General features: G+C 32.3%; 1 protein-coding gene across 1 annotated transcript; it reads left to right on the top strand.

The window, feature by feature from the left end:
- The first annotated feature begins 8,309 nt into the window (after positions 1-8,309).
- LOC108479153 (adenylate kinase 4-like) lies at positions 8,310-11,128 on the top strand. The gene is made up of 6 exons (XM_017781578.2): positions 8,310-8,658; positions 9,567-9,712; positions 9,802-9,921; positions 10,037-10,204; positions 10,397-10,486; positions 10,780-11,128. The coding sequence occupies exons 1-6, from the start codon at positions 8,547-8,549 to the stop codon at positions 10,876-10,878; spliced, it is 735 nt and encodes a 244-aa protein (XP_017637067.1). The 5' UTR covers positions 8,310-8,546; the 3' UTR covers positions 10,879-11,128.
- Positions 11,129-11,482: the final 354 nt, after the last annotated feature.

Raw genomic sequence — 11,482 nt, 5'->3', positions numbered from 1 at the left:
TTTCCAGCTGTGCCATGGTAGTTTAAAGCAGGACGTATAGCTCCAAAGTGAATATGAGTATATCATGCACGTTTCCATTCTGCTGGAAATTCTGCTGGAATTTCGAGAGTAACAAACTGCTCTGGTGAAGCTGCATAAATGGGAAAACTATCAAACCGTGAAGCTTGTATATATTCCCTGACTTGTTTAGTGGAACCTTTGATCAAAGTTCTGATGGATTTTACAGGAGAAAAGGCGGACCTTCTGTAAGCGGCATAAGGATTTACAGTAGGAAGATCTGTAGGCTGAACTTTATCTTCTTCACTTAAATATTCTATTTCATATAAAGAGGAAATCTTTTTTGCAGAATGAGATTTCATAGGAAAATTTGGTAAAGAGATGGGTGTAGAAGAAGTAGAAGGACGTGCTAACATATTTTCTGTCATGATTGAAAAGTTTTTCTCCAAATCTATCTATCACTTAGATTACAACAGATGAGTTTTGATGAACCTGATGGCTCTAATACCAATACGGGTGTGGATAAACTCAGGGATTGCAAGAAAAAAGGAATTGTAGCAGGTATGCTATGCCAAAACTTAAACCTTTTCTTCACACGAGTTATTCAACAGGCACTGCCTTTTAGCTATAAAGCCTTAATTCAAGAGACTTAAGCTATCCACATCAATATAGGTATTGTTGATCAGAATTTCAATATTTCTGATATGCAGGGTCCATTATATGGCAAGCACAGAGCAAACTATATTGTAAATTCTTTTTAAACTCATCTGAAGTTTTTTAAAAAGAAGATGATTTAGAGAAAAGAAAAGATCTTTAGAAAGCCATATGTAGAGAAAACATACTAGGATTTTATTTATGAAACTCTTCTCTGATTTTTACAATGAGAATACATCTTTCTTTTATAGCCAAAGGAGATGTAATACAACAAAATAGTAAACAGTATACAGGATAAGCATCAGACATTAAAGCATAAAGTAAACTGTACATAAAGTAAAAGCAGGACTGATATTAGACATAAAGCAAACTACTTTAATTATTAAAGCAAGATTCTCGACAAGTGATTTTTAGCTGTTTGCATTTGAATAGGGAAACTGAGCACTATCTATGGAATCTTCACTGTAGCAGGTCATTTCTTCATCTTTTTCTTTTTAATTATGCAGTTCTATCTTAGCAAGACTGATTTGACTGTACTGCCATGGGTAATCTTGAGACTATTCTGTAGGATCAGGGATTCCTTCATGATATTCAGGAAGAGCTTTTAGGACTTCTTCATGATAAAGTGTATATGTCCTTGGCCAGGTGTCCCATGGTGCATCAATAACTGGAGGTGGCCATATCTCAAATGGAATAATCCTATTGAGTTGGCAGAGAAACTTTTGTAACTCTCTATATTGAACATTGTCTTTGAAGATTTCATTTTCAAGAGATTTATGGGTCCAGGAGGTAGGGAAAGAATTGAGCTGGGTTTTTTTCCACATTTGACAAAATATTGAGGCTTGTAGAAGATTATAATCATATAGCTTCCATAATTACCTCTTGTCTGATTGCAATGTTACTCAATAATCTGAAGCCATTGTGGGAGAGGATGAAACCAAATAAGAAAAGTAAAGAAATTTTGTTGTTCTGGTTCAATGTTTCCTCTGATGGCTTTTTTCAAGTAATAAAGGTGATCAGGGGTGTCGAACTGTATAGCAATATGGTAGAGATGAGTAAAGTACCATAAAAACCATTTTAATTTATTTGGTTGTTCAACAAATTTAAACCTTATTGGGTGTATGAAAGGATAATCTAGATGAATACCCCAAGGTTTAAGAATAAGTCCCCCAAAATTCTTGAAAATTTGAATCTGATATTCGAACATCATATCCCTAGCTTTCTGATGAAAACAATTCTTTTCCACAAGAGTAAAAACTTCTGGAGGATATTCAGGGTGGAGATTAGGAGTGACAGTGTAAGGGGTAGGAGAAGTGGATGATGAGGAATAAGGTTTATACATCATGATTGGTCAGGGCAAAAAACTCTTTTGTAGGTGAAGACTTCTGGATTTTCTTTGGGTCTGAAAAGTAGATCAGCAAGAACATTTTGCTTTCCTGATATATGTCTAACATCAAATTTAAACTCAGAAAACCATTCTGCCCATCTTAAGAGTTGTAGATGAGGGACAGTTTTTTGTTTAAACTTGAGCATTTGTGGAAATGAAGACATATCTATTTCTACAAGAAAATGATAACCCAGAAGATGGAATTTGAATTTTTCCATACCTTTCTTAACTGCAAGAATTTCTTTGAATGTGGAGTGGTAATGAATTTCTGCTTCTGAGAATCTTCCACTCTTATATCCACAGAGTTGTCTTTTGCCATTTCTTTTTTCAAGCAAGATTGCTCCCCAGTATTTGTCACTGGCATCTGTTTGTAGAATTCTTTCTCCATCTGAGGGGATTTGAAATGGAGGCAAATCCTGGGTAATTTCTTTCAATCGTTGAAGAGCTTTTGTCTGAGAATAAGACCATGGAGGAGGGTTTTTTTTAAGCATCTTTTGTAGGGGGTTAATATACTTATAAACTTTAGGAATAAAATCTCTAAGATAATTAACAATCCCAATGAATTGTTGGACCTATTTGAAAGACAAATCTTTTGAAGGGAATTTGAGAAGTTCTTAAGCAATGTGTGGTCCTGGAGAGTATTTTCCTTCTTTGATGTCCATTCCCAGAAACTGAATATCTGATTTATTGATCTGCATTTTCCTTTCTGACAGTATTATCCCATATTTGAAAATAAGGGATTTGAATTCTTCAAGGAGTTGTGCATGAGAATCCTCATCTTTGCTATAGAGTAAGATATTATCAATGTATACTAAAGCATTTTCCATCAAGGGATGAAAAATCTTTATCATTGCTTTCTAGAATAGAGAAGGAGCAGTCTTTAATCTAAACGGCATGACTTTCCATTGAAAATGTCCATTAGGAATACAAAATCCTATTTTTGGTCTGTCATCAGGATGAATTCTTAATTGCCAAAAACCTGCATTGAGGTCAAATTTAGATAAGACTCTTGCTTTGGCTTCAGAAGAGTAAATCTTTCTTTGGAAGAGGAAATTTGTCATCTTGGAGGAAATGATTAAGAGGTTGGTAATTAATTACCAATCTTAACTTTCCTCTGATCTGTTCAGATCTTTTATTTACATAAAAAGCTTCACATGCCCATTGAGAATCTGAGGGTTCAATCAGATCTTGATGCTGTAATTATTTACACTCATTTGATGCTAGCATCAGATGTTCTGGATTCATTCCCTGGTGGCTGGCTTTTGTTGGGTTGATGTCTTCATTTTTCTTGAAAGGTATTTTAATGAAAAATTATGGGTTTTTCCACAAAGGGTTTGGGCATTTATTCAGGAATTCAGAATGAGATTCTGCACAAGATTGGGCTTTTAATTCCTGGATAATGTGAAGGATTTTTTCAGATTGGATGACAAAAAGTTTTGGGATTCTGACAAAGGGTTGGAAAATATTTTTGAATCTTACTCCTTCAGGGAGTATTCTAAGATGCTGGGCTTTTTTGTAGAGGTCAAAACCTACTACAATATCTTTTCTAGGAAGTTTTGATCCCAATACTGTAGTTTTTACACAACAGCCTAGGAAGAATTGAATAGTAATTGGTTTGCTAATCAAATGAGTAGCAAAAGGAACATCAGCAGCAGAATCAAAATACCTTATATGAGGTTTCCACTATTCTGAAGGTAAAACATCTGGGTTCATGATGGTTTCTGCTGCACCGGTGTCTATGAAGGCAATTATAGTAATGGGTTTACTATACTTGTCTAAATAAACCTTAACAGGTATATGAGGAACTGGGACTGTGTCAACAGCTCTGTCAACAGTCTGAGCTTTAGCTTGTATCATCTGTATATCGGAATAATCCGATTCAGGTTCTGAAGAATCACAAGCATGGATAGCAAAAATTGTTTTGTCGGATGGTTCATCTTCAATAGAGCAGATAGATTCAATATCATCATCTTCTTGAATCTTTACTCCTGATTGTTTTACTATCTGTGCAATCTTTTTGGCTTTCTTGTTCTTTGGACAATTTTTTGAAAAGTGTCCTTTTTGATTACAGATGTAACTGCGATTAGATTTTGTTGACTTTCTTTTCTTCTTAAGATATCTCCATCGAGGTCAACTTTCTTCCTTCTTCTTGAAGTTGGAAAAGAAGAATGTTTTTTGAAGTGTTTCTTATTTTTTGTGCGGCAATCACACAAATGATCTTTTGGGAAATTGTACTTCAAGTAGGAATCATCACAGGCTCTGTCAATTCTTTTGTCACCATGGAGATAATCTTTGAATATCATTCTTCTGTTGCAGATATCTTCCAGAGCAACAAAGACTTCTAGTTGAAGTTCTCCAACAGTGATCTGGAGAATGTCTTTGTTCTGTGTTTGGAGAGCTTGATTAACTGCAACTTGAATTGGATTTGGAAGAGATGAGAGAATAACTGGCTTGAGATACGGATTTAGGGATAAAGCACAAAATAACTTTGTCATTACTTTTAAATGCCTTTCCAAATCCTTTTTAACATACGAGCAACATTTTCTTTTGTAGAATTCCCTTCTTTTTAATGTCAGCAAACCTTCAGGGTTTCCCACAAAATGTTGATGTATGATTCTAATTGGCTGAGCCAGATCTTGTAGAACCAGAAACTGCATATCATAAAGTTATATACAAAATAAAGCTAGCCTACCCATAAAAGAAGAAAAAAGGACACGTGTTTTTTTAGTTTTAAGTTTTGTGTTGATTTGACTCACAATCTTTTTTATTTTTTATTTTGTAATTTATAATAATTAAGTTTAGTTCTAAACTTAAGCTTAAAATTTAATTGTGATTAATTATTAAATTTTTAACATAATATTCAAGTCTTTTATTATTTAATCAAACTAATTATTAATTCGTGAAATTCATATCATTTTATAGTAAATGAAAATATCTTAAATATATAAAAAAATAAAGAAAAAGCTTGATTTTTTTTTTCTTTTTCTCTTTCTCCCTCTCACTCACGCCCTAAGCCTATGGATCGATGGTGGGGAGGGAAGAAAAAGAAAAAGAAAAGTGAGGAAAAGGATCATCCTTTCCTAGACTTAATAAGTTAGCTAGGGAAAGTAAGAAAAGTTGAATTTCTCTTGCTTCCCGAAATGCAACATTTCATAAGACCCTTACAGCTTCTGGTAGAGAAGAAGCAATAATGAATTAGAGAATAACTCTCATAAATCAAATTAATAACTATGGATTTAGAATTGCAATGTAAGTGTAAATAGCAACATCAAAATATAATTATCAAACAAGTAAAAAAAATGGAAGTAAAAAGAGAGAAGATTTACTTGAAGTTAAAGTAGCATCAACGTGGTCGTGGTTGTTAGTGGCGTTAGGGTGATCAGTAGTGTTATGCTGGAAAGTGGGCTCATTGAAGAGGGTAGGGCTATGGTCATGGTTCGTTGTTGTTATCGTTAGATTTCCTCCTCTTAAAGAGGATTTAAATATTGATAATAGTGTTGGATTTAGTGCCGTAAGTGTAGTATTTTTGTCTATATATACTTGTAATTTTTTTTTGAACAGATTGGTTAATAAAATAAATTCATGGATTACATTAATATACTTTATATAATTGTCCTCATATAGTTTTTGCATGCAAAGCAAAATAGAAGTAAATATGAGCTCACTAGTTGTCTAATGTTTAAACTAATACTAAGTAATGTTATGTGGTCAGATCGTTTTAAACTAAACTTTGTTTGATAATATGCTTGGATATAACAAATTAAAGTGTTTCTGAATAACAGTCAAAATTGAACAAAATTGAAAAAATGACAAAAAAGAAACAAATCGATTACTTTCAATAGGAAAATAAATTTTCTCTTATTGAAACTAGTAAAGATTGTAATTTCCAGAAAATATAATTTATTATTTGTTTATAAATTCTCACTATTTTTGGTAAAATAATGATAACTTAATAATCAATAATTGTGTGTGTTTTAAGTTATCTGGTGTCATCTATTTATAGGAAGAGATACAAGAGTCCTGGTTGACTAAAACTTTGAATAATAATATTTATTTAATATAAAACACACTCCTACTCTAACTAGAGTAGGAGGGGGCACCACACCCTTGATAATATTTATAGGGTTGTTGCTCTCTCATTTATTGGGTTTAATTATATGTACTTCTTGAACTTTTGACCTAGTGCTTTATAATTTAGTCCAATCCAATACTTATTTTTTATTTCTCAAAATAAATATTATTTTTCAATTTACTAAATTAATTTCTCAATTAAATAATTCTTTCAATCCAATTTTAATTCCTGTAAAGTTAAAATTCCTGCAAAGTCATGGCAACTTTAACGTTAAAAAATCTATGAACAAATATATTTAATTTTCTTATTCAACGGATTCACAATGACTAGTTAATTTAATTATAATAAATTAAATAATAATTTAAAAACTTTAAATTAATTCTAAAATTATTTTTATATTTGATAGAAAACACATTCATTTGTGAATGCGACTCATTCCTCTTAATTCATCGTTTCCGTCCATTTCTATCAAGTTGGTTTTATATACAATTCATTTTTTGTTTTAACAAACTACTAGAGGGACGAGTTGGACATATATAATTAAGACTCAAATAATTTGTAATTAAGTTCCAACTTTTCGCCAATTAATTATAAATTTATTTAGTCACAAAGTTATTCTACTAAAATATCGTAATTAAGCTCTCTCTAATAATATACCATTACGAAAGCTACTTAGTGCTCGTCCAATTACCTTGCTATAATTGTGTTACTTTCATAGGATACCTTCATTTCTTTGAGATAAATTTACTCTTTCAATATGATTTTATTTTATCTCATGGTAATCATTACATCTTCCTTAATAAAAAAGTCAATTATTATCAAATAGTCACCAGTCATTTATCAGAAAAATAAATGACCTATGGCCATATTTATTTTACATCTATCATATAATGCCGATGAAAAGATATCATTTACCTTTTAATCGGGCTATGAATTCCAATATTGTGGAATGATGCTACATACTGCAAAAGTTATATACCCAACGCACTAGCTTTCAGTTCCTTATCTATTTGAGCTCAGACTTTTACTTACATCAAAATATATAAGTCACACATACATAGTCTATCATCCATTCAGGATTAAGGTATGTCACACTATGAACGTCAGAAGTGAATAAATCTATAAATGGATTTAGGACCTATTTAACTTGGGTCTTATCCATTGTACTGTCAGTCCAAACAACCACATCTATGTCTCTATCTTTTGGGAGTCATCTGCTTCGATACTTAAGATAAAACATTTCCCCAATTGGACTTAATAGGCAACATATTAGTCTTTCGATCGGTTTGCTCATTTCTAATTAGACTAAGGACATGTTTAGCTTATCTACCAATACAAGTCATTTTTTCGTATTATGACCCAACCACGTAATACTGTTTAGTATTAGTTAAACATTAAATAATTAGTGAGTCAAATATTTGGTTCCATTTTATTTTGCATGCAAAACTCATTGAAGACTATATACACAAGATATTAATGTAATCAATAAATATTTTATTAAACCAATTTGTTCGATAAATAGAAGTGTACAAAGACGAATATACTACACTTAGGGCACTAAATCCAACACCATGTCAACAATTTGTTAGTGGATGTTAGTGGATTAACGTATTTTAACAATAATGACTAATGCTAACAATTATCTTAATTAGAGTGACTAAATTAATAAAAAAATGGAGTGACCAAAATAGGAATGATGCTATTTTAGGGTGACCTATGTAGTTTACCCTTTAACTTATCAGTAAATATTTGGTGTAGCAAATTCGAATGGGTGAGTATTTAGTATACTGACAGTGTATTTTTTTAATTCCACAAACAACCCTAAAAAATTGATATATATATCTTTATATATATAATAATTTATCATACCCTTATAGGAAACTTTTCAACTATTGACTCTGCTTATGGAATTTTTAAATTCCACTAATAGTATACCAAATATTTTCTCATTCAATAATGTATTAATATTTATAAAGCGAATTTAGAGCAATATATTTTTATTTTGTATTTTTATCATTGAATTTCAACTTTTGTTAATAGACATTTTTAACATTAATAAAATATTTTTATAATAATAATTTAATATTAAATGTCAATAAAATATTTTATAATAATAATAATTTAATATTAAATGTCACACTTGTTTTATTTTAATATTTTAATAATTTAATATTGCACTTTTAATTATTTTAATAAAAAAACTCAAATATGGGAAACATGAAGTAGTTTGAAAGAGAAAGGGTAAAACAGTAACTTAAGAACAAGCCGGCAAAACCGGTGCTTGAGTTTGAACGTTGAAGCTTTGGTGGCTCGAATTCCCAACCGAACCAATACAGAAGAAGAGAACGAAAGAAAATAAAGAAAAAAACCTATCTTTTTCTTTAACTTGAAAGACTGTTTAAAACTTAGAACCAAAAACCCTTAGAAAGCAAAGAAATGGCGAGCAGTTCGGTGAACTTGGAAGAAATACCCTCCGAATCTCTGATGAATGAGCTTCTCCGTCGTATGAAGTGCGCCCCCAAACCCGAGAAGCACCTCATCCTCATTGGTTCTCCTTTTTTCCCTTATTTTTTTGACTCTCGCTTTATTTTTATTTTTGAAATTTGGATTGATTCTTTTTTTTTTTTCAATTCTTTCTCTGATTTTTTTTTCCTAGTAATAACATGGAAAATGGAATTTTCAGATCCTGGAGTTTGTTGAAGTTTGTTCATGTCATATTTTTTGTTCGTTTAGATAGAATTGCAAAAGAATGTACTCGAATTTTCAATGCTCCAAATTTAGCTTAAATTTTTTAACTCTATTTTATTAAACTTTTCATACAATTTAAATGAACAACTATGTCTCTAAAGGCAGAGTCAAAGTGGGGGCACTGGATGAATTTCTAATGATTATTTTCTGAGAAAGTATGAGTGCTGGGAAATTTTGATTTTATAATATGTAAATCAATACTCATCGTTTACGTTTAGATTTATATAGAAAAAGAAAAGTCAACAAAAATGAAACGATTCTAATGCCAATATTGAACTTGTATATTCCTTGTGCATCACCTTTTGCCATGCAGAAATGGTACTAGATTCTGCAAGGCTAAAGATGAGTGCCCCTTGTTGGGGTAACGTAGCCCATTGTTGATGACCTGCTAAGATATTGGTCTGTCTTTAGTTGTAGAGTTCCATGAAGCAATGTTCAGACAATCGCTTGATCCGAAGTACAAATCTTGCTTGCATAGTGTGTGGAATTTGGGTTGCTTGAAAGTGACTAGAAAGACACTAAAGTTTGGCTTTTACGTTCATTTTTCTCAGAAGTCTCAAATTGTTAACAGCCCATATTGTGTCATAGCAGGATCACAGAAGCATGCTGCATTCAAATAGCATTCTTTACATATCTATCAATTTACTGTCTCAAATTTGGTAGAAGGATGGCATGTTTCTAATTCCAGGGCAATCTTATGATTGACAGGTCCACCTGGATCTGGAAAAGGCACTCAATCACCAATAATTAAAGATGAGCACTGCTTGTGTCACTTGGCCACTGGTGATATGCTTAGAGCTGCTGTTTCCGCTAAAACCCCACTTGGTATCAAGGCCAAGGAATCTATGGATAAGGTCAAATTAGTTCCTGTTTGGATTTTTTAAAATACTTCTTACTACTAGTTTGCTAATGACTAATGAGGTGCTTAGCTATTGTTTCTCAGGGAGAACTTGTTTCTGATGACCTGGTTGTTGGCATTATCGATGAAGCGATGAAGAAACCTTCATGTAAAAAAGGTTTCATTCTTGATGGGTTTCCCAGGACTGTAGCACAAGCACAAAAGGTGATACTTTGTCTATAATCTTTACACTTGCACCCGCCTTCCCTAACCAGAGAACCTTGAATTTTCTTAATACAGACCATGCTTCTAATATGTGTTCTTGATCTTTGCTTCGCAGCTTGATGAGATGCTTGAAAGGCAGGGAGTTAAAATTGATAAGGTGCTCGATTTCGCAATTGACGATGCGGTCTTGGAGGAGAGGATTTCTGGTCGCTGGATCCACCCTGCTAGTGGTAGATCCTACCATACAAAATTTGCACCTCCTAGAGTTCCAGGTGTAGATGATGTGAGTCAAACATAATAACCCTCTTTCTAATTCTGTTTCTTTCATAAATGCAAATTTGGTTTCAAAGAATCTGGTGACAGCCTTTCCACCTTTTTCACCGGTTGACAAAGGCATTGTAAGTTACGCAATTTTACTGGACCTTACAATGTCTTAATTCATTGCAAACTTCTTGGGTTCTTTATTCTCTTGAAGGTGACTGGGGAACCTTTGATCCAACGTAAAGACGACACTGCAGCTGTTCTCAAGTCAAGGCTTGAGTCATTTCACAGACAAACTCAACCAGTATGCTTTCTGTTTCCTTAACTATTTTTGGCAGAATGCAAAGATCCTTAATTTTTAACCTATTTGAAATTCTGGAGTTACTAGAACGGAATAGAAGAGTTTAGTAGCAAGCTAATTGAGCATGTGGCATGGATGTTTGTTTTTGTGTCCTAATTCCGTTAATCTAATGTGACATAAATGGTTCTTGTGACACCAGAAATGATCGTTCCTAACCTTTTTCGAAGTTGATGATGTCTGATTAAGTAGTTTATAAATTGTCAATGTTATTTTGAATGGTGGTGTTCAAAATTTAGGTGATCAATTATTATTCCAAGAAGGGAATAGTTGCAACGCTTCATGCCGAAAAGCCTCTTTCAGATGTTACGGATGAGGTCCGGAAAGTACTCTCATGACAAAATTGCAATGAAGCATGAAGTTTAGAAGGTGCTTTACTCATGGAATGTTGCTTTACTGATGAAACTGCAAACAGATTTTTCTTTTTTGAGATTTCATGGATTTTTTTTGCTGATGGGTGTTCATTCGATTACTCTAATTCATTATTATCTAATTTCATTGAAATTTTGGCCCAAATGGCCCGGCTTTTGACTGTTTGAAGTATTGAAGATATTTAAATAAATACTGATGGTATAGATTGACGACAAATCTTTTTTTTTTTGGGGTTATTTTTTCGTTGAAATGTGCTGTGTTTAGTCCCTTGCAAATCAAAATGTGTTGTGACCATTATATCTTATATGGTTTGTGAGGGTAGAGCATATTCAGATTTGGGTAAAATCAGTGGTTTAGTGATAAATTTTTTCCATAAGTCGCTATTACTAAATAGATATATGGAAAAGAAAGTTGTTGCATAAAAAGTTGTTGCATAAATATTCTCATGATATACATTTTAAAAATCAATAAACAAATATATTAAAGAAAACAATAATTATGATATATTAACCAATATTACAAAATATTATAGGTCTTAATAATGTTAGTAAAAAAATTTCAACAAAATAA

This window comes from Gossypium arboreum, chromosome 12 (genome assembly GCF_025698485.1).
Source record: "Gossypium arboreum isolate Shixiya-1 chromosome 12, ASM2569848v2, whole genome shotgun sequence".
NCBI classification, from domain to species: Eukaryota; Viridiplantae; Streptophyta; class Magnoliopsida; order Malvales; family Malvaceae; genus Gossypium; species Gossypium arboreum.
Note: the sequence above shows the minus strand (reverse complement) of the source record. Positions and strands in the feature narration are given on the sequence as shown.